The sequence below is a fragment of the Melopsittacus undulatus genome, chromosome 18 (assembly GCF_012275295.1).
Source record: "Melopsittacus undulatus isolate bMelUnd1 chromosome 18, bMelUnd1.mat.Z, whole genome shotgun sequence".
In the NCBI taxonomy this organism is placed as follows: Eukaryota; Metazoa; Chordata; class Aves; order Psittaciformes; family Psittaculidae; genus Melopsittacus; species Melopsittacus undulatus.
Genome location: NC_047544.1, coordinates 3,143,868 through 3,171,672, shown reverse-complemented (window position 1 = coordinate 3,171,672; position 27,805 = coordinate 3,143,868). Strand labels below are relative to the sequence as shown.

At 47.4% G+C, this 27,805-nt stretch overlaps 1 protein-coding gene across 3 annotated transcripts in view; it reads left to right on the top strand.

Moving 5' to 3' along the window:
- NSD3 (nuclear receptor binding SET domain protein 3) overlaps nucleotides 1–27,805 on the top strand; it is a 38,737-nt gene that overhangs the window by 2,329 nt on the left and 8,603 nt on the right. The window contains exons 2-18 of one of the 3 annotated variants that reach the window (XR_004080044.2): nucleotides 4,464–5,185; nucleotides 7,640–7,708; nucleotides 8,112–8,271; nucleotides 9,127–9,281; nucleotides 9,715–10,218; nucleotides 10,956–11,082; nucleotides 13,518–13,618; nucleotides 15,985–16,030; nucleotides 16,535–16,665; nucleotides 17,196–17,324; nucleotides 17,936–18,062; nucleotides 18,753–18,950; nucleotides 19,478–19,648; nucleotides 23,213–23,362; nucleotides 25,706–25,862; nucleotides 26,332–26,361; nucleotides 26,994–27,106. Coding sequence is in view for 2 of the 3 variants with exons in the window: in XM_005139886.3 (XP_005139943.2) it covers nucleotides 4,508–5,185; nucleotides 7,640–7,708; nucleotides 8,112–8,271; nucleotides 9,127–9,281; nucleotides 9,715–10,218; nucleotides 10,956–11,082; nucleotides 13,518–13,618; nucleotides 15,985–16,030; nucleotides 16,535–16,665; nucleotides 17,196–17,324; nucleotides 17,936–18,062; nucleotides 18,753–18,950; nucleotides 19,478–19,648; nucleotides 23,213–23,362; nucleotides 25,706–25,862; nucleotides 26,332–26,534; nucleotides 26,994–27,106 (3,219 nt within the window). In the remaining variant the exon portion in view is untranslated. Of the gene's footprint in view, nucleotides 1–4,463; nucleotides 5,186–7,639; nucleotides 7,709–8,111; nucleotides 8,272–9,126; nucleotides 9,282–9,714; nucleotides 10,219–10,955; nucleotides 11,083–13,517; nucleotides 13,619–15,984; nucleotides 16,031–16,534; nucleotides 16,666–17,195; nucleotides 17,325–17,935; nucleotides 18,063–18,752; nucleotides 18,951–19,477; nucleotides 19,649–23,212; nucleotides 23,363–25,705; nucleotides 25,863–26,331; nucleotides 26,535–26,993; nucleotides 27,107–27,805 lie in introns of all 3 variants that reach the window. The other 2 variants (XM_005139886.3, XM_005139889.3) reach the window with 2 other exon arrangements.

Genomic DNA, 27,805 nt, shown 5'->3' with positions numbered 1-27,805 from the left:
CCTGGCGTGCCTCCCTTGATGTTGTGTCAGCTCCAGGGATCCTCTCTCCTTGCTTGGAGCTCTTCCTGCCGGAGCAGGAGCGCAGTGGGGAGATCCGGGGGGGGGGGTGTTTAGTAGGGAAGCCCTCCCTTGTTGTGGTAGGAGCACAAAGCTCCTTGTTTCTGATGGCATCAGCATCGTCTGGAGGTGTTTGATGATCTGAGGGCTCAGTTAGTACTCAGTGCATGCAGGAATAGTGGAGAACGGGGGGGGGGGGGGGTGGTTGTTTGCTGGGGGGGAAGTTGCAAAATGCTCCTGCTAAAAATGGCTTTAGAGAAGTGCCAACGTGAAGCCAGAGGGTTCCAAACCTCTTTGGACCGTTCCCATTGTCCTGAGTGGTTTGAGTCACACTCAAGTGAAGAAGCTGGGATGGGATGGGAAGTGAAGCAAACTTAGTGTGAGTTGAAGAGCTCTACCAGCTTAACCTCCCTTTACCTTGTCCTGCTTTGAAGCTTTAGTTCATTTTCCCTCTGGTACTTGGAATTGTGACTTTGCCATGAACATATTTGCTCAAGCAGTGTCTGTAAACAAGCTCATTCCCTGCCCGGGCAGAAGATCCTGCAGGGAAAGGGCCGTGTGCAGGATGTGTTTCTCTCCCCAGTTTTGGAGAGCAAACTCTTTTTCTTCCTTAGGACATCCAGTTGTGGTTCGGAAGGGATTGATGGTTTCATGGGGTTTCCCAGCTGCTCTGAAGTGTCTGTTTCCTATAGACCTGAAGTAATGGGTTTCTTTAGCTGTTGGTTGAGTTCTGGTGTTATAGATATTGTGGATCGTGGTCGGGACCGAAATCCTACAGCTTGCAGGAGGCTGATACTGTGATTTAATAGAGCGATGGCTCTTGTAATGGGAAGACCTTATTGTGACCTATTTCCTTGCAGGATCAACATGTATTGCTGAAAATCACCTTCAGCTGGGGTTTTCCTTTGCTGAGGAGGGACAGGCCCAACTCTCTTGAGCCTCTTTTATATTCCAACAGCACTGGGGATGACTTAGACCTGGGAATGACTTGTACAAACTGATCCTTGCTGGGCTGTTTGGCTCTTGAGCTGCCTGTACATTCCCAGTTGATGGTTCTAGTCCCTTGGTAGCTCCAGGGGCTGCCCTTTCACTGGGCAGCAACTGGGAAATGACCCAAGGGATGCAGAGCTATGGAGAGGAGGGAGGGTGGGGAGCCCTGGGTGTGAGAGCAGGGAAGGAAGAAGCTCCAGATGATGTAACCTCTGTGGGAGGAGAGCACCACAGCTGTGGTTTAGGACCTGAGAGCAGCAGTGAAGCAATAGCCCCTGGTGCTGCAGCCTGCATGTAAGGTACTGAGGTAGGTGTGAAGGCCAGGCCATGTTACACAAAGGAGTTACTTCAATAACCAAAACTCCTCTCTTGTGCTGGTAACTCCTAAATCCAATGGCAAAAGAGAGTTTTGAAGGCCATTAACCCACAGCCTTCACCAGGTAACAAAGTGAAGTGTACTGACAATGCACAGACCTTGTGGAGGCGAGTGCGTTGGCAGCTTTAGGAGCAGCCTTACCTGGGACTGGCAACGTGGGTGGACTTTGACCCAAGGACTCTGTGGGCAGGAGATAAGAGCCCCCAAGACAGCGTCTTGTCCCTTTTGAGCTCTGTTAATGCCATGCCTGGATCTCCTTAATTCCATTCTGGGATAGTTGCATGAACAGAGAAATCAGCACCACCACAACTGCTGGGTTTGCTGCTGTACCTTCATCCAGCCCTTCCAAGTTAAAATAAGCTGCCTTGGCATGAGCATTCCTTGAAGGAACAGGCAGGAACTTCTCTCTGTGCTGCTTTGAGTGCTGCATCTCACTGTAGACCCTTAGATGTGACTGTGACGAGGAGCCTGTGGTATTGTCACAGCTTGGTGCTCTAGCCTTGTGAAAGGGAGTTCTTCCCATAGGAACAGAGCTGAGGCTCAGAAACACTCTATTAAATCACTCAGCAGTCTGTAGATCATCAGAATGATGATTATAGATGGGATATCTGTATCATCATGGGATAGCTGTCTCATCTATGTCATATCATTCAGAACAATGTCTATAGATGGGGTTAGAATGGGGGAGGGCAAATAGTCTAACACAGAACACTGTGGGCCAGAGCATAACTCAGCCTTGGTGTCCCAGTGAAACACAGCACAAAGCAGTTGGGTTCATATCCCCAAGTGGGGAAGCTCTTCTAAGGCAAGCCTGGAAGTTGCCAGTGTGATGGGGAAGGGTCTGCTCTTGCCTCTAAGGAGAGGAATGAGATGTGCTCAAGTTCTTTGCCCGCGTCAGATGAGCATCCTCCAACAGGGCCCAAAGCTCACAGCATTTCCACCCTCAGGAGAACATAAAGCAGCATTATCCAGGCACCAGGAGACATTAGCAGGGTTACTCTTGACTCTCTGTAGTTTTCTTGTCTTAGAGTTTCTCTTTCTTCAAGTTGATTTTTGCTTTTCATCTAGTTCTGGTGTGGCCTCACCAAAGGTTGGGTCCTGGTGTGATGTCCTTAGTGCTAAACTAAGGGGATGGTCTTACTTTCATTGTATTTGGGTAAAAGAAGGTGACTTATTTCCTATTGAAAGCATTCCAAACCTGGGAAGTTGCAAGTAATTCTAAGCTCTGTTAAACTCTTCCTGCTTTGACTCTGCCCATCAGCAGCGGATGTACCAGGGTGACCACAGACATGATCAAGTAGGGGGGTTTTTTAGGTACCCAGAAGAAAGAAGACTGAACCTGCTTTCAGGAACAACAGAAGCAGCCTCGGGTGCAGTTTGTTGCTAGGGTGAGAAATGAGGTGTTTGCTCTTTGGGCTGACAGACCTAAAGCACAAGTGAGGAGGACAAACAGTGCTGCTTCCTCTTCCTGGAGGTGGTGGTTTTGGGTCTTGGCCCTGCTCTGGGTGCTACTCCTCCATGCACCCTTCCCTCTTCAGCATCACTTCTGGGGTGGGTTTGTGGTTACTGCACTCAGGGAGTTCTGCTGCTGTGCTGTGAAGTGGTTCCCTTGGTTGCTTAATTCCAGCACCAAAGGTGCCTCTGTGATAGTGAGGGTGAACACAAACATCAGTGTAACCCCCAGCGTGAAGCTCTCCTAACTTCACTTTCCTTTTGCAGCCTCAGAGGAGGGGGATGCTCTCAGTGTTTTGAAAACCATTAGGTAAGGCACTGAGATGAGGTGAGAATTGAATGTGGGCAGGGTTAGATGGAGCTGCTTATAATGAGAAGTGTCTGTGGGATGTGTTAATGTCACTTCAAACCCCGACCAGAAGGGCACAATAACCCTCCTTTGTGCCCACACAAAGACAGGATAAATATCACCAAGCTGTGTTTGCTTTGGAAGGGATAAACTGACCTTGTCTGCAAGCAAACCATTGGTTCTTACCTGAAGTTCAGGTCACTTGTTATTGAACATTGGGGTTATTTAGGTGAGTGCAAACACCTTTGCTGAGCCCCTAATTGAGATTTGGAAATCGAACTTGGGTTTAGTCTGATTGTCATGTTTTAATATGCAATGGAAAATGGCAAGCGTGTGTGTGTGTATGAGAGAGCTCTCTCAGCTGTAATCTGAATCAGTGATTCCAAACCTCAGGTTTGGAGATGGTTTGATGCTGAGGCTGTTTCCTTCAGATCCATGTAGTGTTTAAGCCCCGTTTGGGCTAATCTGGTTGTAGCTTTGACCAGGAAGTGGGGAGGAAGGGAAGAGGTTTGTGTTGTTTGAGTGGTCTTTGGGGGGTTCTTGGCCTTGTCCAGTTTGCAGTGAGTGTTGTGTCAAGAGAACTTGGTATCGTCTGTGTGCTTGAGGGGTGAAGCCTGCTTTGTGCTTCCCTGCACCAAGCTGGAAGGGCTACAGGGAGCAGGGAATTCTAGCCCTGCTGTTTGGCTTTGTAACAGTTGGGTTCATGGATCTGTAAGCACTTGGAGGTGCTTAGAACATTTCATCAGATGTCATGGCAATGAAGAATGTGGTCATTAGAAAAGCTGCTCTGCAGAGATGTGTGAAGGGGGCTTAGAAGGATGCTGGAGAGGGGCTCTTCATCAGGGACCATAGGGATGGGACGAGGGGTGATGGGTTCAGACTGAAACAGGGGGAGTTCAGGTTGGAGATAAGGCAGAAGTTCTTTAGTGTGAGGGTGCTGAGGCGCTGGCACCGGGTGCCCAGAGAAGTGGTGAATGCTCCATCCCTTGTAGTGTTCAAGGCCAAGCTGGGTGGCATGGTCTAGAGTGAGGCATCCCTGTCTGTGGCAGGGGGTTGGAAGTGGATGATCCTAAGGTCCTTTCCAACCCAAACCATGCTATGATTCAGTACTACTCTGTCAATCCATATCAGGGAGCTGCTGAACGAAGGGGCTGGGAATTGGTCTTAAATCCCAGCAGTTTGCTTCATTATTATCTTATGACTGCCACTGATTCCTCCTTTCCCTTTTCCTGCCTGCAGGCCCTATGAGAAGAAGGGAAAGCTAAGGATGCTGGAGCAGAACAATGGATTTCTCTTTCTCTTTCATGCAAGGGATCATGGGAAACACAATTCAGCAACCACCTCAACTCATTGACTCGGCCAACATCCGCCAAGAGGACGCCTTCGACGGCAGCAGCGACATTGCTGAAGATGGTGGGCAGACCCCCTACGAGGCAGCGCTGCAGCAGGGCTTCCCTTACCCTGCACCCGCAGCAGAGGAGCTCCCCCCCCTCACCAACGGCTACCCCCCGGCCATCAACATGTACGAGCCTCAAGCCAAATACCAGACGTACAGCCAGTACCCCAATGGCTCAGCCAACGGGTTTGGGACGGTCAGGACCTTCAGCCCCCCCGACTATTACCAACTGGAGCACGCGAGGCCGCACGATGCTGTGGAGAAGGCTTCTCCTCCGCAGCCACCGCCTCCACCACCACCACCACCTCCTCCTTCGGTGATTCCAAAGAAGACTGGCTCACCAGAGATCAAACTAAAAATAACCAAAACTATCCAGAACGGCAGGGAATTGTTTGAGTCCTCTCTCTGTGGGGACCTTTTAAATGAAGTACAAGCGAGTGAGTATGCTAAGGCGAAACATGAAGGGAGGAAAGAGAAAAGGAAAAAGAGTAGCAAGCATGACTCTTCCCGCTCGGAAGAGCGCAAGTCCCACAAAATCCCCAAATTAGAACCAGAGGAGCAAAATGTAAGTGGAATAAGAGTTTCAGCCGTCTCTCTACCTGGTACTGTTGATGGAGTGATGCGTCTTGGGCACTGTTTCTCCTTACTCTTAGTTGTGGTACCGATGTAAAGCCATGGGCCTTTATTGGCAGATACTCAGCTTGCCAGAACCTGTATTTCTAGGACAACAGTTTTGGTTAAAAGGCTGTATATGACATAATCGATGTTAGAAAAGGTTGTATTGTGGGGTTTTAAATCCTATTTAGTGTTTTAGCATGCTTGCTGTGCTTTGGGCAGGGGTGAAGATGGAGCTTTGGGCCCAAAGCACACAGGCTGCTGGGTTACTCGCCGGAAGGAGCATTCAGCCTTGCAGCTTGGAATGAGTGTCTGAAAGATGTTTGAAATGCCATGATGATGTATGAAACCCAATAGCTATGAAGCGTGTGTAGAAACCATTATAAACCAGTAGGCAAAACAAATACAGGTTGACTTGGTAAACTCTGGGAGGTTTCACTCTTGATACCTGGTACTGCAGTGTGGTTGCACAAGGGGTGTTGTCTGTAAGTGGTGGTTTAACTGATTCCAGGAAGCAAAGTCCTGGTGCTCTCAGCCATTGTTTCCCTTTCAGTTTTAGAAGCCACTTCATTACTTGGGCTTCCTTTTCTCTTGCTTATTCCTGGCAATGGGGGATGCTGGATTCTGTATTTCCCAGTGGAGGGGGAATGGGGAAGTTCCATATCAGGCCAAGCCAGCTCATAGAACTTGTATCACGCTGTGATAGCTGCTGCTTCTGGTAGGTGTGGGAGCACAGCCTGGCCTATGAGCATCAAGGCTCTGATGTGCTTGCAGCAGGGTCATACCCTTGATGTGGTTGTGGTGCTTTTAATGGAATGCACTCTGCTTGCACACACATCACATCGTTTGCAGCCTCTTCTCCCAAGTAACAAGGGTTGGGACAAGAGGAAACGGCCTCAAGCTGCACCAGAGGAGGTTCAGATTGGATATGGGCAGAAAATTCCTTTGCCAAAGAGGTTGTCAAGCACCAGAACAGGCTGCCCAGGGCAGTGGTGGAGTCACCATCACTGGAAGGATGTAACAGATCTATAGATGTGGCACTTGGGGACGGACTTAGCAGTGCTGGGTTAATGGTTGGACTTGATCTTAAGGACCTGTTCCAACCTACATGATTCTGGACTAAACCCTTGTCTCTCATACTCCAAGTTCCTACTCACATGTGCCATGCAGGATTCACTGGAACTCTTAGGCTTGCTTTTGTCCCCCTCGGAGCTTCCATTTCCCTTTCAGAAGGTGGTGTTGCAGTGAGAGCTTTGATGTTACTCACCCTTGTTACAGACAGCAGATCACTGCTGCAAGCAGGAGTTTGTGCCCATGGTTTGCATTGTACAGTCTCGGTTGCATCCTCCCACCTTTTGGCTTTCCAGTGCACAGCTTCACCTTCAGCACGCACACTTTTGTCATATTTAGTATGGATGAGATGAGACTTGTGCCTTAGGATCATTTTAATGGGATCAAACTCAGCTTCAGGGACAGCTTTGGTTGTTCTACCCTTCTCTATTCAGATTGCTTTGAACTGCTTCTCTATTATGATTGCTTTGAACTGCTCCTTCTCTCCTGACAGCTCTGAATAAGGTGCTGACCATCATTACTCTAGATGATGCTTGTGTTTCCTAGTTCCTCTGAGCTGAAGCTTGCTGCTCCGACTAACCTGGGGCTCTGTTTTCAATGGACTAGCTCTAAGGGGGACTGCCAGTGCAGGTGGTTTCTCACTGCATGTGTCTGACTCCTCTTTTGGCTGCTCTTTGAGTCCTTTGACTATTGACAAAGCAAAAGTCAGCTCCCTGGCTCAGGAGATGGTTCATGTCCCACCTCTTATCTGCTCGGCTGGGGGTCACCACGCTCCCCATTGCGGCTGCTCCACCGATGGCCTCTGCCCATGGTGATCCCTCTTTCATCACAACCTTTTCCTGGTTGTGGGGTTTATGTTGTTGACTTTTGATCCCACAGATAACATTTGTCACCTCTGTGCGATTTACCATGGATTTCACAGGTTTCATGCTGTGGATTGCGTGTGATTTTTGTACTGGAGCTGTTGCAAAGAGCTCACACTCCTGGGGGTATCCTCCATATGCTCTTCTCTCTTTCTTTGCCATTGACTGTGAACCTAGGTGGGTGTGCTGGCCCTGAGTGTGTTCTTCCATCACCCGTTGCAGGGGAGCGTTGGTGTGTGTAGGTACAACGTGAATAGTGTAGGAAGGAAGGTCATTTTTGATTGATGCTACTCTGGTTTGGCTTGGCCATCGGGAGCCATCCCATTCCTGTTTGCTGGCTTCATGGCTGCCTTTCTCTCCGTGACTTACTGTTTCTGCCTGGTTTCATGATGAGCTTTGTGTGGTTTCCTGGCCCCTTACCTTGTTTGTGTTTGTTTCCCTTTTTCTCTTCATTGTTACCCATTTCCTAGAGACCAAATGAGAGGCTTAGCATGCTGCCAGAAAGACCAAGAGAAGATGCAGTGTTGGAGGAGACCCCGGTTAGTACCTCCACTCATCATCACTTCAGCAACACTTTAACTTCTATTTTGGGACTGATGACAGGCCTTTAATTTGCCAGATAAATCAGTTGCTGTCTCTTTGAACCTCCTCTTAATCATGCCTGCATCAAAACATCTCTCATCCTGTCCTTATTGCTTTCTTTTATCCCCAAACCAACTTTCTTAATCTACTCATGAAGCTTTCTTTGGGGTGGTGGCAGGGGGTTGCTGTGGGTGCCTTGGTTTGTCAGTGACTATCTCCTATCAATCCTGCCTCAAAGCAGTGGTTCTCTGCTGTTAGGTTATCAAACCTCAGGGATACCTAAGAGAAGGGTACATGTTCCTATACCTCTTTGTGCACTGGGTTGTCTCGTGTGGCTTCAAGCTTGCATTTTCTTTGTAGGTCCAGCAGTTCTTACCTTCCCTTCCAACGCAAGGGCCCCATGACATCAAGTTTCAGGTTGGCGATCTGGTTTGGTCCAAGGTGGGGACATACCCGTGGTGGCCTTGCATGGTTTCATGTGATCCGCAGCTTGATGTTCATACCAAAATCAATACAAGAGGTAAGGAAGGAGCATCTTTGGCACAGCATAGCAGGTGTCTGTAGTTGCTTTATTCAGAACATCTTGAGCTCCTGGGTGGGATGAGTCCTGCTGTGTGCATGTGAAGCTGAGCATCCTTGCGATGGCTGAAGCTGATGTCTATTAGAGTTCCCTCTGCAGGTGAGCCTGGGCAAACTGGGCTTGTGCACAGATGTTCTCATTTGTCACCAGGCAATGTATGAGGAGACACTGATGAGTGTGGGCAAGATATGCTCCACATCTTAAACTGCTCTACCTCTAGGCTTATCTTACTTCTAAGCTTCAGCTAGGTGCTTCCCCCTGCAGGCATGAGTGATGTGGAGGAAGAAGGGCTAAGGGAACAGTTCTCACTACAAGAGAGACATGGAGGTGCTTTAGCAGAGCCAGAGAAGGGCAACGGAGCTGGTGCAGGGCCTGGAGCACAAGAGATGGGGAAGGGCTGAGGGAGCTGGGGGGTTCAGATGGAGAAGAGAAGGCTCAGGGGGGATCTGATGGCTCCCTACAAGTGCCTGACAGGAGGATGAAGCCAAGAGGGGCTGGGCTCTGCTCCCAAGGGATGGGACAAGAGGAACTGGCCTCAAGCTGCACCAGGGCAGGTTTAGATGGAGCTGAGGAACAATTCCTTGCCCGGAGGGTGCTCAGGCATGGGAACAGGCTACCCAGGGCAGGGCTGCAGGCACCATCCCTGCAAGTGTCCACACCCCCTCAGTGCCATGGGTTAGTGATGTCCTTTGCAGTGCTGGGGAATGGTTGGACTGGATGGGCTAAAAGCTCTTCTCCAACCTGGCTGATCCCATAATGGTGCTATAAGTGCTGACAAGCATTTCTCATTCCCAGGTGCCCGGGAATACCACGTCCAGTTCTTCAGCAACCAGCCGGAGCGCGCGTGGGTGCACGAGAAGCGGGTTCGGGAGTACCAAGGCCACAAGCAGTACGAGCAGTTACTGGCTGAGGCTGCTAAACAGGCCAGCAACCACTCCGAGAAGCAGAAGGTACGATGAGCATCCTTTGTGTAGAGGGATACCTGCAGTGTGTGTTAGCAAAACCCCTGTGGGGCAGTCACTATAGAGGCTACGCAGAATATTGACGTGGAAGGAAAAGAGCGTTCATAGAGAAATAAGGAGGATTTAAGCAGTAGGTAAATTAGGATTAATTCTGTCTCTCCTAACAGGCTCGAATACTGCCTGTTCTTTAGTGAAGCTGTAACTTGGGGCAAGCACTTTTAATTGTGATGCTCATAACGATCCAGCTCGAGTGTCTGTTTGTACTCTGAGCAGGGGATTCGCTGCCTACCTTTATACCCTCCAAATGGAGAGCGAGCTTACAGCTGTGCCTGCGAGGTGTGAAGAACCTCAGGATTGCATTTGAAGTGCTCTCTGTGGCCCAGTCTTCAGTGTAATTAGTTGCTTGTCTTTGTTCCTTAAGATCCGCAAACCAAGGCCGCAAAGGGAGCGTGCTCAGTGGGATATTGGTATTGCCCATGCTGAGAAAGCCTTGAAAATGACTCGGGAAGAAAGGATAGAACAATACACCTTCATTTATATAGACAAAGAGCCAGAGGAGGCTTTGTCAAAAGCCAAAAAGACTGCTGCTGCTAAATCAGAGAGCAAGAAGAACCGGCGACCCAAGCCAGCGCTGAGCACCCAGCCTGACCATGCCACTGGGGCAGCAGCATCGCCTTCCAGCGCTGAGGGACGGAGGCAAAGCCAGCGGAGGCAGTCGAGTGTGGAGGAAGAGGAGGCTCCTCCAGTGAAAATCGCCTGGAAAACGGCCGCAGCCAGGAAATCCTTACCAGCTTCCATCACCATGCACAACCTGGACCTCCAAAAGTGTAACATGTCTCCAGTTGTTAAAATTGAACAGGTTTTTGCCCTTCAGAATGCTGCTGGGGATGGAAAGCTCATCGATCAGTTTGTTTATTCCACTAAGGTATGTACTTTGGGTAGCAACTTCTCTTCTGTTTGTGACCCCAAATCTGTCTCATTGGGGAGCTTAAACCTCAAAGCTTGCACTGTACATGTTCCTTTCATTGGAGGGGTTACATCTGGCAACAGATGTGACAACAGCATTATAGTGCATGAGCTCTTCATTCCAGTGCATCCAAACGTTGCTGGGAGTAACTGTTCTGGCCACTGGCAGCTCCCTGCAGATGGTCACATCTTTGCTCATAACACATTCAAAAGCTGTGGAATTCCAGTAATTCTCTATAAACCTTAAACCAGTGGATTTGTGGGAAACAAAACTGTTCATAATGTACTAAGAAAAGCAATATCTGCATTGTGTATAACTGACTTCTAAACGAGTTCTGCCTCCTGGCTTCCTTCAGGTGCACAGCAGCTTCTCACAGTCAGTGTAAGGAAAAGGTTTAGGACTATTTCTCTGCCTCCTTCTTCTGCCTCTCTCCCTGGAGGGTATTTATTTCATCCTAAGCCTTATAGAGAAGGTAATGTTTAGAAAAGTCACTGGCTTCTTTGTTTTGTTCTCTTGTATGGAAGGGGAGATTGAGGGATGGAAGCTCTGCAGGGAAGCAGCTCAGTGGTAGATAAGCATCACGTGTATGGGTTGAATACACCCCTACACGTTCTGAGTGGGGTCAGTGTGCCTGTGAGCAACAGCAAGTGTAGAAACAGGCTAAGATGATCCCTTCTCTTCTTTCTCTTCTCAAGGGAGTCGGGAACAAACCTGAGATAAGTGTCAAGGGACAAGAGAAGCTGAATTCTTCATCGAATCAGAGAAACGAGAAAGCAGCGGTGCAGAACGCGTCCTCTCCTGAAACAACTTCTGGGTCCACAGGTAGGCAGAGCTGCAGCATCCTTGAGCTGTTCTGTGCTTTCAGACAGCCACCCTGGTGTTTCTCAGGGGCTAATAGTGATTATTAACATCTCTCTGTTTAATGGTTGTGACAGGAGTGGCTGGTGCAGCACACGGGGAGCCCAGGTGATCCCAGAAACACGGGATGCCCCTGGGCTGGGATTCACTGGGATTTGAACTTCTGGTGTCTGCATCTCACAGTCCACTATTTAGGGGGATGGATGCCTTGAAGAGGTGGTTTAGAAGACAGTGTAGTGGCTGTGTGTTAACAGAGTGTTGTGATGGCTTTTTGGCACCAAATGGGACATACAGCAGCTGGGATCAAAGGAGGAGACTCTGGAAGTGGCATAGTTGAGTAAGGACTGCTCCGAAGCAGGATGGGGACTTTGCTAGGCATTGAGTTCCTGCCTCTATACAGGAGAGTGACTGTTTTAAACTGCTTCAGCTAACTCCCATCAGCAAAATGAGATGATCTTTGCCTTCTGAAGGCAGTTAGGGGCCCAGCATAAAGCCACCAAGTCATGTCTGAGGGCAAACCACCCCTGAAGCAAATAATGGAGCTTGAGACTGAAAAGGGAACGCCTGGAACAAGCTGTTTGAAGTTTAATTTGTAGTACAGTGGTGGAGAAGAAGGAGAAAGATAAATGGGATGAGTGCTTTCAGGGCTTGGAACAGGAAAGCAGTGTTTTTAATGTTTGATCTTGAGCAATAGCTAATGGGAATGCTTCCAAAGGGACTGAGCTTTTCCCTACCAGCAGACATGTGTCTGCAGTGTCCTCTCATCATCCTCAAGAGGAGCCGGATGCCCTTTGGCAAAGGGATGGAGGTTCCTTAAAAGACACTGTTTTGAGTCATCTTAAACCAAGAGCTTTTCAAGTTCCTCCAGTCTTTACAGTGACTTCTGTTTTCCAGCCACAGATGTTGTCCAGGCCATGTGAAATCCCCATTCACTACTGCACCTTTGTTACCGAGCTTGCAATCCTGTGCTTGCTATAGCCTCAGACCCGCTTAGTTTTACTTTGGGTATGGAAAAGTCAAGTTGAGGTTGCAGCAGAACCCTGGGGTTTTCCCTCATCTCACAGGATGTACAAACGCCCATGGGTTGGAAGCACAAAAAGGTGGGAAACTTCTTAGAATACACAGAAAACCCCACAACCTTTTCCTCTTGACCTTTGCCAAGTGTCAGCTCTGCCTTATCCAGTTGTTTGGTTACTTCTCCCTTCCCAAACAGAACATCAATGAGATTCCAAGTCAGAAACCTGTGATCAATGTATGTGAGATCCCTGTCCTCTGCAAACACGCTTCAGTGTCTATACTTGTGCAGTGTTAGGCTGGAAGGCTTAGTTACAGGGATGCTCGTGAGCCATAAAAGTGCTGATCCCATTGAGCAAGGTGAATTTTCATGGGGTTTTCCCTGGAGTCCTTTTGAAAGGCTTCTTGCAGTGTCTGTTTAAAGGCTCTCTCTCTAGATTGTGCATCTCCTAACAAGAAGACACAGCTTTCCAACCTCTAACAGGGTATCTGTCAGCACAGGGAGCTAATTTTGTTTGGAAGGACACAAAGTATTGTCCATTCACGTCTCCTGCAGGTGAAACACCCAAACTGAAAGCCCAGATCATGCTCCCCAGCAGATCACTGTAGATCTTCAGATCCCAGTTTTCCATCAGTGCAGCTCTGAGCCTGTGCTTGGTTTCTGTGTCTATGTTTTCTGTGCACCCTTTGTGGAGGTCCTGTAGCATAGAAAGGTCTTCTGGTTTCACCAAGCTTAGCAACTCCTACTCCATCTCTTGAGCTATCACATTAAGCTGAGTTTGATTCCTGTAGTAGTATCTCCAAAGACTCGGTTTGCACTTTGATGATGATACCACACCAGGATCACTGCTTCTGCTTGTGCTGAGCTTTCCCTCACCCCTCAGTCTTTAGCTGAGCCTTCAGGTCTCATTGACAGCACATGTTACAGCGTGGTTCTTGCTTCATGTTCTTGTGCCAGCCAGTGGAGCCGTTGCACAGAGCTGAAGCTGGGGTTTGCATCTTCACTTTGGAGCTCGGTTCAGCTCAAGAAGCTGGGGGTGATACCTTCCCATCAACACCAAACATGGACCATTTGGTTACAGATAAGCCAAAGCAAAGACTGTGCCGGAGGTGCTGTTGGCCCCCCATTGATTCCAGCTTTTTGTTTCGCTGCGTTACTGGTGTCTGTTCTCGGAAGCTCATCTCCCTGTCTCTGGAATGAGAAGGTGTTGCCTGCAGCCACAGCACCAGCTGGCAAATAGCTTGGAACTGAATGTAAAAATAAAGCATTCCAAAGAGGAACAAGTCTTGGTTTCGTTACTTTCTCGGTTGGGTTGGTGCGGAGCAGCTCACTGTGCCTCGGGAATGCAAGGAATTGTGTAATGGAGACCTTTTTCCTTCTTCAGGTTGTGTAGAAAAGAAGCAACAGAGAAGATCCATTCGAACCCGCTCAGAGTCTGAGAAATCCACTGAAGTTGTGCCAAAGAAGAAGATCAAAAAGGAGCAGGTTGGCTTCCTCCATGTAGAGAGTTAAAATATATTGTATTCATAAATGTTGTGGCTTATATTGGTGCCTTTTCATTTTTCTCCATTTTTCCCCCATCGGGTTTCGTTTTGGACTATCCTTCATGAAATCCCTTTGTCAATACCATTGCTGTGACTCTGCTACTGGCATCTTACAGTATCAGTCAGGTTATGGAAATGGGAACTCACTGATGCAAGACTCCTAAGAACCTGCCATGTTTCCTTTGCGATTCCTGTTCTGAGCAAAAAATGGTTTGGTTTCAGTAATTTCTCTTTGATGGAATTGCCACCAGGTTCCTTCCTTTTGCTCTCGGTTCAGCTGCTGGTTTGTATTGAGGTTTTGTTTTTCCAATGAAGTTAGACTGATTTAATCTGACCACTTTTGAGAATGGACTTGTAGGAATGATTTCACTTAAAAGATGAATAGTCAGACTTTCATGTTGGCAGACATCAGCACAAACACATCTCCTGGGATATACGTTTCCTTAAGTAGATCTCACATGTACAGGGCATTCCTTTAATCCGGATGTCAGACAGACAAATGTTGTTGCTTTCAAAACTACCATACAGTTCTGCATGGAATGAGCAGGGAAGTTCAGTGGATGGACGTTGCTCTTAAACCAGAACACACGTTTTAAACACGTTGCTCAAAGTTGTTGGTTCTTTTCCTTCCATGGTTGATTCTCCTCCAAGGGCCTCTCCGCTTGAAACCTGGGAATTTGGGATCCAACTGGTTGATAGTAGAACTTTTACCAGTGAGACCTTTAAAAAGGGACAGTCAGGCTAAAGATTTATATGGGAAAGGGGAAAATATCTTTATCTCTTTAATTTATTCTTTGCCCTTTTGCGCTTTGTTTTGCACTTCATTCACTTCCAAGATTGAAAGTGGACCCAGTTTTTCCTCTCTTTTTTCCATACGTTCTTTTGGTGCCATAGTGCTTCCATCTGTGTTCAGCAAAGGAATGCTCCAGCTAGAGGCAGTTTCTAGCTGAAACTTGGAAGCAACTTCAACGTTGGGCATGAGACCCCCAACGTAGCCCCATAGAGGGGTGCCTCGGCCTCCCTCCCATCACATGGGTTTTATGTGTGTAAGCGTTCCTCAAGTTAACAAAGGTAGAAGAACCAACAATATGAACTCCATGGGTCCCAGTTAGCTCGGTGTGCTCCTCTTCCCCAGCTAACTAAGACTATGACCATTAAAGTGCTTTTCTCAGGAAAAGTATATGCCTAAAAGTGAAACCCAGATGCACTGTAATGCGCATAACCTTGAATGTATTAAGTTATATTAAAGCAAGAAGAGAAGACCTTACTAACTCCTTACAATTCTGCAACAATATTTGTTACCCAAAGTCAAGTTTCCTTGCAACTGATTCCCAAATTAGTCTGCAACAACTTGGTATAAAATTATAACTGGAACGAGTACAATTAATGGGAAAAACCAAATGTTCATGCTACTGTTACAGTGACCAGTGGAGAAATAAAAGTGATTGTTTAGATTTTATATTTGTATTACGAAATGTATCCTATACAAATCCTTCTATTGTATGTTTTTACCTTTTATTGTACAACAAAATAAAATATTTTTTAAAAAAAGTAGAGGATAAGCCTTAAATATTTCCGAAATGCCTTCCTCCCTGCTGATATAACCCCATTGTAAAGCAATAACCTCTGATTCTTAACCTTCAGACCAGGCTTTTAGGCAACAGCTTTCTTCTGTGGTTACGATGCAGTCACCAAATTCTCTCTGTGCTCCATGTTCATTGGCAGAACAGTTTGGAAAGGGGCCCTTCTGCTCCAGGCTCAGAGCTCCAAGTGCTTTGTGAGGTTGTAAACTACGGAGCATTGAGCTGTATAGAGCCCTGCACAGCGCCCTGTGCCTTGGGCTGGGCCTTGCAGTGCTCTATACAGGGCAGGAGCCTGCTCCGGAGCCTGCAGGCTTACTGGAAGCACCCCAAGATGATGCATTCAGTGCTTCCCTAACCCAGTGAATGCCCAGTGAGGGGAACTTGTGCTCACACAGGTCTGGGGTTCTACAGAGCATCAGGGTTTGCTGCCAACACGAGCCCCATCCCCACCATGGACATGGATAAAGCTTTCCTGTCATCTTCATGCCCCAAGGGAGTGATTGGAAAGGAGCTTGCTAGTGACCATGTGGCTGCCTTGTCTCCCAGCACTCAGCATAGACAGCTAGGATTAAAGGCAACGGGACAAGAAGGCTCCCAGTGGGAAGGGGATGGCAGCCTGCACCTGAGTTCAGAGATGCTAATCACTTAAACTGCAATGTTTTCTCTTTAATACTAGGGAGAAATATTCCTCTGGTTTTAACTCTGCATTTTCCTATTCAAACAGGTTGAAATGGTTCCCCTGGCAGCAGTGAAGACAGGATTGCAGAAAGGTGAGTGACAGCCAAAAAGAAACTGTATTTACACCTCTGGCTCCATCCCACTTTGCAGTGGGTGTTGCTGTGTGTGAAGTGCAGAGGTTGGAATGCTTTGTGGTGATGAACTGATGGATGCTGAGCTTGGTTCTCTTGTGAGGGTTTGCTGGGTTGGTTTTGTTGTGTGTTGCTAGCTGGGAGGCTGGTGTTAATGTGGTGTGAGCACATAATTCAAGTACTTCAGAAGTCATCTTTGCTTAGCTGTGTTTGAAAGCTGACCAACAAAGAGGAAGGGTTTATCTTCTATCATAGGCAATGTAGTAGTTGCTCTGCTGAGTCAGCGTGTTCAGAAGGTGATGCAAAGGTCTAAGGAGGATTTCAGTTGTTAGCTCTTCAGGGAGAACCAAAGTAGTATCCCAAGTACAGCTGCAAACAAAGTCCAAATCCAAGCTTTCATCTTTCCTTTTCCTTTCTGAAGCTTAAGAACACAGATTAAAGCTAATCTCAGTGTGTTGTGTTAAGGTGCCAGCGAGATTTCAGATTCTTGCAAGCCTTTGAAGAAGAGGAGTCGAGCCTCAACCGACGTGGAACTGACCAGCTCTGCTTACAGGGACACGTCTGACTCCGACTCCAGGGGACTCAATGACTTACAGGTAGATGCATGTTGTTGCTCAGAAGGATTTGCTCCTTTCCTCTCTCTAACAGCCTTTTGGTTGTGTATTCCTGAAGGTATGAACACTGTTTTGTGCTCCTTTCGTGTCTCTGATTGACTGAAAAACAAAGCCTGGTCTTTTTCTTTCTTATCCCCTCCATTGTGTTGATAGAAAGGAAGACAGAATGTGTCTTTACAAATGTTTCTGTTCCTTTGGCAAAGCATAGGGTTAGATCACTGCTTCGGCTTGCTTTTGGGAAGGTTTGGGGGTTCTTTGGGGATGCTGATGGTCTATGGCATAAAACTGGGAAAAGCAGGACCCTTTATGCTTGGTTGTACAGGTAAAAGCAATGCCAAGAAGGCAGCACTGCTTGAGTGACTCCCATGAAGTTCAGCAGCCTTCAGGGACCTTTTCCATCTCTTGATGTATTGAATGATCCCTTTAATCTGTGGTGATTTAAATGCTCTTTGACAATGGGCTTGTCCTTTGGAAGTGTCTTTTTGAGTGCCTGGGGTTTGTCCTCTCTCTAGGGTAGTTTTGGCAAGCGTTCGGACAGCCCCTCGGCTACTGCGGATGCTGATGCCTCTGATGTGCAGTCAGTGGACTCCAGCCTGTCCAGGAGAGGGACTGGGACAAACAAAAAGGACACTGTTTGTCAGGTAAGTGATGGGACTGTAAGGAACTGATGGACCAGAGCTCTGTCAGTTGTTTCTGTTGGTTTGAGCTGATACAACTTCAAATGAGCCCACTTTGTTTTAACCATGTCTCATAATATCTCAGATAAACTATCAAGGCTTTTAGGAGTTCAGAAGACCTCCTGCTTGCTAGAAGGCTCAAAAGCCAGAAAGTGCTCTCCAGCCCATTCCTGTAGCATAAGCAGATGCCATTTTCTGCTCTATGGTCTTTCAGACTGGGAAAGAGTGGGAATTTTCCAGTATTTTGGGAGAAAATCCTGGAATCTCCTGGCCAGTTTCCTGGTCACTTGTAAGGGAAGAAGCTGCTCTTGCTGCTCAGGTGCTTGAGAGCTCCTGCTCTGTCCCTCCTAGCTCTGTCCATGCCCATGCTGCTACAGGAGTGGGATGCAGCAAGTACTGGTGATGCCTTCAGCCCAATCTGGCCACGTCTTTGTGGGCTGCAGAGCAGTTCTCCCACCTCACCTTATCTCCTATGGACTTCAGCTTGTTCCTAGTCTTTGTTAAGCCCTGGTAGTCTTCCATGGAACAGCAGGGACCTGCTGTTCTCTGCTGAGCTGCTTGTCTGCTTGTTCCAGATCTGTGAGAGCTCCGGCGAGGCTCTGGTGTCCTGCGAGGGCGAGTGTTGCAGCGTCTTCCACATGGAATGTCTTGGCTTGAAGTCCATGCCTGAGGAGAAGTTCATCTGCGCTGAGTGTAAAAATGGTGAGTGTTTTCCCATGTTTGGGAAGTGGGGAGGGAGCTCCCTCTGTTCTCGGGTCGGAGATACCAGAGGTGGTGAGTTCCATGGGTTTGGGTGGGTTATTCTAGTGGGTTCTTTACTATGAGGGTGCTGAGGCGCTGGCAGTGGTGAATGCTGCATCCCTGGCAGTGTTCAAAGCCAGGCTGGGTGACACAGTCTAGTGTGAGGCATTAGCACATGGCAGGGGGTTGGAACGGGATGACCTCCAGGTCCTTTCCAACCCAAACCATCCTATGGGTCTGTGATCCTACTTTTTCAACCTCTGAGGCCAGATTCTGCTTTTCCAGCTGGGAAGAAGGAAAGGCAAGTAACTGGGAAGGGAAAAGAGCTGCTTAGAGTTTTACTTAGAATGAGGGATTTTTATGTTAGCAGTTGCATCTTTATGTTAGCAGCTGCATCTTTATGTTAGCAACTGCATCTTTGTGTTAGCAGCTGCATCTTTATGTTAGCAACTGCATCTTTGTGTTAGCAGCTGCATCTTTGTGTTAGCAGCTGCATCTTTATGTTAACAACTGCATCTTTACTGTGGATTAAAGCAACTCCAGTGTTTGAAGGGAAGGAGCCTGCATTGCTCAAACCGCTGCTCACAACATCTGTATCGCACAGAATTGCCCATTACAGTTGGGATTGCTCCCTATTCCTTCTCTTCCCAGGAGAACACACGTGCTTTTCCTGCAAGCTCCCTGGCAAGGACGTGAAGCGCTGCTCGGTCAACACGTGTGGCAAGTTCTACCACGAGGCCTGTGTCCGGAAGTTTGCCACGGCTCTCTTTGAGTCCCGGGGCTTCCGCTGCCCGCAGCACTGCTGCACTGCCTGCTCCATGGATAAGGATATTCATAAAGCAAGCAAAGGTGAGAGGAGAAGTGGCTTTGAGCAGCGGGAGGAAGATCAGATGCATCATAGTAAAGAGGAATGTGGCTTGATCGTTAGGGATGCAGTGAAGGAGTGAGGGTTTCCTTCTTAACTTCAGGCTCTCTGGGTGGGAAATCGGCTCATGTGGACCTGGATCTGCAGCCCAAGTCATCTGCTGTTGCTGGGTTTAATGGAAGTGGAGGGTCGGTAGTGCAAGGAATGCTGTTTGTTAGAAGATGCTTGGGAGTGGCTTTTAAACCAACTCCTTTTCCAGAGAAAAGGAATCCTTGTAGAAATTAACCCAAAATACTTCAAAACAGGCTCTAGAATGACTAAAACCATGTGTTTGTTGTGTTTTTTTCTTAACAGAGGTTTAAAGTTAACTTTGTGAAGCTTTTAAAGATGTAACTGTTTCCTTTTAAGCCAGTCCTTCTGGGTGGAATCAAATCAGCCTTGCAGCTGTCTGGTGTCTTCTGCCATAGCCTGACTCCAGGGTTGACACGGTGCATTTCTCTGTATTAAACAGGTCGCATGGTGAGATGTTTCAGATGTCCCATTGCCTATCACTCAGGAGATGGCTGTATTGCTGCAGGAAGCTTGTTTGTGTCATCCCACATTCTCATCTGTAGTAACCATTCCAAAAGGAATCACTCCTCATCAGCTGTAAATGTAGGCTTTTGTTTCGTTTGTGCAAGAGGTGAGCACACTTGGTTTTCTTTCCCCTCCCTGTTTTATAGCTCTGTGGTCACTTTGGGCAGTTTAGTGATCAAAAGGATGTGTTTCCTAAAGCCCACTTCCCATAGGATGCTCTGGGGTTCCAATGCTGCCTGGGATTGTCTCTTTGTTGCTCAGCACTTCTCGTGAGCCTTCACTTGCTGATGTTTGCTGGTCAGAAGCAGTGGGAGCTCCTCAGGAGCCTGCTTGTTTTGCCAGTAGGAAAGAGTGGATGGGAAGCCCCCAGTTGCAGCCGTTGCATGCTGAGGATGGATGCTGTGTGGTTACTCACTGTCTGTTGGGCAAAAGGGGGTCCTTTTACCACTCCCCAACTTAAGCCTGTTTAAATTAAAGCTATAAGGTAGGGTTTCCTCCTACTAGACCAAAAATCATCTCAGTTTATACCTTACCATCACATCTGAGCACTCTGAAAGGAGAACATTTGCAGCGCTGCATGAGCAGGTTTCATGCTAGAGTTTTCCATATGCCAAAATTCTCTTTTTATTTGACTTTTCTTTTTCCCTTTTTCTTCTCTTTCTTTTTGACCCCCTTGTTACTTCCATGGCTCTGAAGTCACCACTCTTCTGCAGGGAGCAGGTTGAGAGGTTTGAACAGCAGTGGCTCCTGTACAGTACTGCAGGGGTTTGTTGGCTGCCTTCTTCTCAGCAGCTTTGAAAGTCACTAATGAGGAAGTGAAAAGGAGATGGCTCCTGGAGATCCTGGGTTTCACTTGTGCTCAGTCACTTGGAGGGTTAGGATGGGACAGAGTGCCTTGAATTGGCAAGAGCAGATAGTAATGAAGATCTTCGGATAGGGAGGAAAAGGTGGTGCCAGAATAATTCCCTTTCTCCCTCTTTCCTTTCTTCCCCTTTCCTCATTTCCAAGTAATTTTAAATATATCTGAATAATCCAGAAGCTGAAGGAAACAGGAAGTTATAGAATGAGGAAAAGCTCCTCTGAATATAGAAAAGGATGGTGACAACACAGTTCAGTGTTCCTCCTTTTGTGGGCTTATTCAAACATCTGGGGCTCACCCCAAAGCAGGATGTGCAGGAATGGGAATCACCCCAGCATGCATCAAGGTACACGTGAAGAGTTGATGGTGTGTGTGTCTTTATGGCCTTTGGTTTTAGTTTTGAGGCAGCTTTATATCTGGGGTGTGTTTAACTTTGGGTGATGGTATTGTTACACCTACAAATGCCCAGGCTGAATCACTGTCTGGAGTCAGTAGTACCAGGATCAGAGATAGGCTTATGACAGAAGACTTTCTGTGCCTGGTTTGAATATCAGCTTAAAAATGTCCCTTGGCAAGGTCCAGCATGGCTTTAGTCTGCCCCTGGCAGTATGAACAGGGGGGTGATGTCTTGTCCTGCTGCTCTGCTCCTACACCAGGTAGGTTATGGGGTCTCGGCTGATGCGGTTTGTCACTGCTCTCAGTTCTGAAGCTGTGTTAGCACCAAGGTGTGAATGCAGAGCAATGGCAGGCTTCTGCCACTGGGCTTAGCACAAATAGTATGTTTTCTACCAATTTCAAAGCACTATGAAGCTGTAGTACCAAAATACATTGCCTGATACCAGCTGAATACATCTCTTTGAGGTTGTACTTTATTGCACCTACTAGAGATGCCAGAAGCCAGCTTGAGATCCAAACACCAAAGAGGCACCCACTTAGATTATACATCTGCAGTACTTTGTTACAGATACATCTGATGGGGAATCTTCTGGGGGGGAATTTTGCTCCAAGTTTTGGCTGCTTACTCTGTGACACGAAGGTGCAAACTCAGTGCCTCCTACTTCTCTTCAGTAGAACCTGTTGAAAAGCTTTATGGAGTACCATATAGATAGATAGATACATAGATATATATAGATATCTGACTCAGGAATCAGAATATAGGAGCAGAATTCCAAAGGCCAGGTACAGTAAAGGAGTCTTACACTTGCTGAAGATGCAGACCTGCATTTATTCTAAAGGATAACTCAAGTGCAGAAGGATGCTCATGCCTTCTTCCTGTTCTCTTTCATTTGCCATTGCTTCAGTGATTCTGTTCATCCTGAGCCTGCCTTCATCAGAGCTGAAACTACACAAACCTCTTTCCTCCTGACAATAGAAGTCACCTCTCATCCCCAGCAGGTGGAATTTCCTGCCTTGTGTCTTAGTTACCAGAGCTTGAAAAGTGACAAATCACTGCCCCTGGCTGAATCCTCTATTCTATAGCAACTCCCTACCTGTTCTTCTAGAACATTCCGTGAGGTTTGTTACTATTGGGTGTAGCTTGGGCTTTGCCCAAGAAAGACAGGGGGGAGGTTTCCATTTGGCAAACCCCTTTTGTGGGTTGAGTTGGGTCCTGTCTAATCAGATGTGGTCAGCGTGAGGGCAGGAGCTCAGGAAGACATGAGGAATGCACATGGGCATCTCTATGGAAGAATGATAGTTTAGTTGGCTTTACTTGATACCTGAAGGAGATTTAAGTGTTATGAAGTGATTGGATCTATACAATACACAAACTTGCTTATCATGAGGTACTTGAAACGTGGTGTATCTTCAGACTGCTTGTTCCCCTTCCTGGACTGGCCTTCATTGAGCACATCCTAGTTCACCTGATGGCATCTGTGGGTCAGGCTTGTTTGAGACTCCTCCTATGGACGTGTTCCAGGTAGGCTGATGCCATTCTCCCCTCCAGCAGTTTTTAGGCACCCCATTCCCAAAGCTTTTCTACATCACCCAGCCCTGGTGCATCCCCCAAAGGGAAGAACCGGTGGCTTGGCTCAGTAGCTCATCTTTCCTGCTTCTTTGGCAACCAGTGCTTCTGCTCTTCCTATGAATTACTGGCCAAGTGCTTCTGGTCTGTAGCTGAGGGCTCTGCAGAGCTATGAGGAGAAGCTCTTCTTGGTGCAGGAAGACAGAGAAATGCAGCACATCATTTGAAACACAGGCACAGAGGAGAGGGCAGGGTCGGTGGAGCTTCACTTCCTAACAGCCGGCGTAGGGCACAACTTCATCCCTTCTTCCCCCTCTGGTGCCTTCCAGAATCACTGCCTCCCATTGGTGCTTTTCTCCAACAACTATGAAGGCAAAACACTCTCATAGCTAAAAAGAGGTAGGTTTGTAATAGGTGGGACAGTGAGTTCTTGGCTTCTTGCTTTCCCAGCTTGTAGCCCTAGGTAACCTTTGGTGTGGTGTCCATCACCCTCAGCTCTCCCACTTAGCTTGCTTTGATCCCGAGGGAGGGAGGGTGAATCCCACACCTTTACAAGCAGTGTTTTTCTTGTGCTTGGCTCCAAGTGCACAAGTGAAGGGTTGAAATCCCACTTAAGAGCAGCTTATTCATCCTGAGGTTCCCCAGTTCAGTTGAATTCAGCCTCTGGAACACACAAACCTCTTCCTTAGCGAGGCAGCTTTCAGCCTTTTCTTTCTCCTCCATTTCCTCTTTTGTTCATTCCCCCATTATATGCATTAGAGGTGTTCATTTGCTTGGTTTTATTTTCTCCTTTATGGAATCATGGGTAGTTTCATTGCAACTCATCTCTTTCTGTTTGTTTCGTATAGGGCTGGTAGTGCAGGATCATTCAGACCCCCTGTTCAGTTCATATGCCTATAAGTCCCACTACCTACTGAATGAGTCAAATCGTGCTGAGTTGATGAAATTACCTATGATTCCTCCTCCTTCGTCAGCTTCCAAAAAGAAATGTGAGAAAGGTAACCAAAATAGTTTCTTTCTCTTTAATTTTCTTTTGCTTTTTCCTATTATTTCTCTCCCAACTCCACCCGAGGAATGTCTGCTTGTCAAGCACCACTTATTGCTTTCCAGTGAACTCCACTCATTGGTTATTGTGAGCCTGTGTTCATGTTGGTGGCGATTTTGATTTCGTTTTTGATTCCAAAAGGGCTTAAAATAATTGCTGTCACTAAATTCTCCTTGGAAGAGGGACATTCCCTTTCTATCTGCTCCAGCTTGCAGGAAGCTATTGGCGCTGAATGTGGACAGGAGGCAAATAGAGCTTGGTGTTGTGGCAGTTCAGTGCTTAGCCAGGATGATGTGAAACAGCTGCTGAAATTGGTTTTAGGTATGGAAGAAGAGGGGGGATGTTCTGTTTCCGACCTTCCAGGGAGCTTGTGCAGAGCCTGAGGGAAGAAAGGGGTTTTCAGGTGGAATGAGGGTGCCTGCAGGATGGCCCAAGTTGGAATTAGTGAGGTTTTGCCTGTGCATGTGTCCATTCACCCCTGGGCTTCACATCCCACCTCTGCTCCACTGGGACCAGTGGTGCTCCTTCCTCTCCCTCGGGATGGGTGCTCGATCCCTGAAGTGAAGCATAGAATCATGGAATGGTTTGGGTTGGAAAGGGCCTTGTCCTGTCCCTATATCCCTTATATCCCAAAGCCCCTCTCCAGGTTTCCTGCAGCCCTTTCAGGCACTGGAGCTGCTCTAAGGTCTCCCCTTCAGGAGCCTTCTCTTGTCCAGCCCAGCTCTCTCAGCCTGGCTCCAGAGCAGAGCTGCTCCAGCATCTCCATGGCTTCCTCCGGCCTCACTCCAACAGCTCCGCATCCCTCTTGGATACCTCATGGAGATGCTGGGGCATCCTGGAGCATCCCTGTGGACACAACTCTTATCTGAATGAACCAGATGGAATACTTCATTCCCCATAGAAGTTGGGTTCCCTGAGGCTGTTCAGGCTTGGGGCCCCATTACCCACACTGCAGTTAGGTTATTTCGGACACTGCCAGATCCCTGTCAGTACTTCCTGGAATTCCTGAAAACACGAATTATTTTGAGCCCTCTGCTTAGCTTGAGCAATATCTCACTAATGCATCCCGAGAGCAACGTGCTGGGGTTTTACTCTTGCTTAGCATTGGAAGTCTTGTGTTTGGTTTTGTTTGGTTTTTGCATCCCTTGGCATTTTCCCATCTCGGATACAGCATTGCAGTGATTTACACCAGGTCTGTATTTCCTCTGAAGCAACCATTTGCAAAAGACTCTTTTCAAAGGGAGAATTCCCTCGGATGGGTTTGGGAAGCGCTGGAAAAATCCTTAGGGTTTGGATTTGTTTGTTCTTAGCAGAGGAAATACAGGATTGCTCATGCAAGTGGTTTGTTTAAGGAATGCTTTGTGTGACATGCACCGAGCGATGTGATGCTGCTGCTGGAAGTCTATAGGTGGCCAAGATTTTCTGGTAAATGCTTGGAAGTTGCTATTCCCACCTCTTTGGAGCTTGTGATTGAAGATCCCTTGGCATATTCTCAAGTCTCTCCCAGGTTTTTCCATCTGGGAAGCGAAAACTTGTTATGGAAAATTATATCCATCTAAAAAGATGTCTATTGAATATACATACATCTAGAAATATGACTACATGGGTCATGTACTGTTATTGTATGAGCTGCTCTGTTAGCCTAGAGATGAGCTGGGCCTCTCCACCTTCAATCCAGCTGCCCAAATAGAACCCAGCCAAGTCAGTGCACACCGGAGGAGTCAATGTGAATCACTGTGCCTTTGGGGTCAGCTTGTGGGGTCTCATCCCATGTTACGTGCTCTGCTCCTAGTGGAAAACCTCCCTTTTCTGGTGGGAAGGGGGAATTGCCACCACGGCTCTTTTGGAATGTCCATGGTACAGAAAAGCATCGCTCAACCTATAGGCTGCAGGGTTTGATGTGCACTCACGGGTGGCTGGGGTTCAGTCCTAACAATGTTGATTGGAAAAGGGTTTCTCTTCACCAATTTGGGGGGGTTCTCATTGGTTTGGCCATCACCAAAGACCTGGAAGCCATCAGTGCTGCTCTTGGATGCAGTACATCCTTTGGGAATGCTGGCTTCAGAAATAGGTGCCTTTTTAGTGTATCTGTGCTGCAGGGGAGAGCCACAACTCACCCATCAGTCACTGCCCAGTCCTTTTGAACCAACATTGTTACTTTGGACTTGATCCCCTTTCTCTTGCCATGTTTTCCTGCGGGACACCCGGGAATGCCGAGTGGATGATTCCAAAGGAGTGTCAGGGGAGGGGGCAAATCCTCCCTTCTATAAACCAAGCAGGCTTTCTTTGTTTAAAGGTGGAAAACTGTTGTGCTGTGAGTCCTGCCCAGCTTCCTTTCACCCCGAGTGTCTCAACATAGAAATGCCAGAGGGATGCTGGAATTGCAATGACTGTAAAGCTGGCAAGAAGCTACGGTACAAGCAGATCGTTTGGGTCAAGCTTGGGAATTACAGGCAAGTCCTTAATGCTTTGGATGGCTTTAATGTGCTATAGAATTCCAGGAAGATGATTCACATCAGCTCAGTAAACAACAACTAGAAACAGTGATTCATCTGCTTCGTGTTGGATATTGATGTCAGCTTGACATTACATTCTCCCTCTTATTCCAGGCACTGATGGACACTTGGTTGTGCTTATGTTTGCCCTATAGAGTGTAATAGTGATGTGGAGAAGCAGGGGCTGTCGTGCCTTGTGTTGGCTGGTAGTCACCCCCAGGAACACAAGCACTTCCTGGGTGATCTTAGAAACCCACCCCGATGCCAGCTTTCCCAAAGTCTGGAGTAAGACCTTGTCTCGTGTTGTGCATGATGCTCGGAGCCTCGAGTGCATGGGGCAGGAATTGCTTCCTTTAGGAAAACCAGCTTTGAGCTCTCAGAACCAGCTCAGAGAACTGAGGTGCTTCTTTCTCTTTGTGCTTTGCAGGTGGTGGCCAGCAGAGATCTGCAATCCCAGGTCTGTGCCTCTCAACATACAGGGCCTCAAACATGATATCGGGGACTTCCCAGTATTTTTCTTTGGTTCACATGACTACTATTGGGTACACCAGGGCAGAGTTTTCCCTTATGTTGAAGGAGATAAAAGCTTTGCTGAGGGGCAAACTAGTATTAACAAGACCTTCAAGAAAGGTAAAATCAAACAAAGTTTATAGTGGTTTATGACAAAAATTCCACGTGTTTGTGTCTCCATCACCACTTTAACCTGCATGGGACTATTCTGTGACTAGTGTTCTGTGTTCACCTCCAATGCAAGCATTCTGTAGCTCCCTTGACTGCAGATCGAGCTTGTTTCTTTAAGTGCCTACCCATTGTGTGTCGTTGTGGGCAAGTGCAATTCTTCCCCAAGCTGGGAATTGCGTAGATGGAGCTGGGGCTCTGCTGCATGGGAGCGTTGTTCGGTAGCTGTACTGCAAAGTACCTGATGATAGATTCATGATGTACTGCAATAACTCATTCTCAGCTTGGTGGGGTTTGTTGATGGAGTTGTGTTCCTAGCTTTTAAGAAGAGAACTGAACATACATACATGTATTGATGTGGTTACCAGCTGCTGGTGCTAATGGCTTTCTATTTTGGACTCCCTTACACAGCACTTGAAGAAGCAGCAAAGCGCTTCCAGGAACTGAAAGCACAAAGAGAAAGCAAAGAGGCATTGGAAATAGAAAGGAATTCGAGGAAACCTCCGCCATATAAACACATTAAAGTGAGTTGGCTCCTTTCTTTTCCTCCTTTCAGTGTGTGCCTGGCTAAGCTGGGTATGTAAATCAATATTTGGAGGTATTGAAAGCATTATGTTGCAACAATTCCAGCTTCAGGGAATTCCAAGAAATCATTTTGCTTTTCCTTTCAGTAATCTTTTGCTCTGACTTATAATTGCACAGTGTTTGTGAAAGAGCATTTATGATTGAAGAGCAGTGTCACCTGAAGTATGGTTATGAGCTTGTCTTGTGTCTTGGCTACTGGTGTGTATTCACCTCTGTTAACACAGCCCTCAGCACTAGGAGGGCTGCCAGCTGCTCACCCTGCCCCTTTGCCAGCAGCTTTGGACACACAGGACTTGATGTTGTTCCTTTAATGGTTTTAGTTGGAAGGAATCCCAGCAATGCACTTGATAAACTTGGCGTGCACTGATTTCCTCAAGCAGTGATTGCACTGGGGGAAGACTCAGGCTCTGGTGTCTGGAGTTGTGAGTTTTGGTGTTCTTCACTTTAGTCACTTACTGCTGGCTTCTCTGAACAGTCTGTGTCCCTGGTTAAGTTCATGCTTGAGGGACAGGTAGTGACAACCAGCCACTGGCATAATTTCCCTAGGGAAGTGGATTCCCTAGTACTGGACACTGTTAAAATGCAGCTGGTTAGGGTCCTGGCACATCTGGTATGGGTCATGCTTTGCCTAGAAAGGT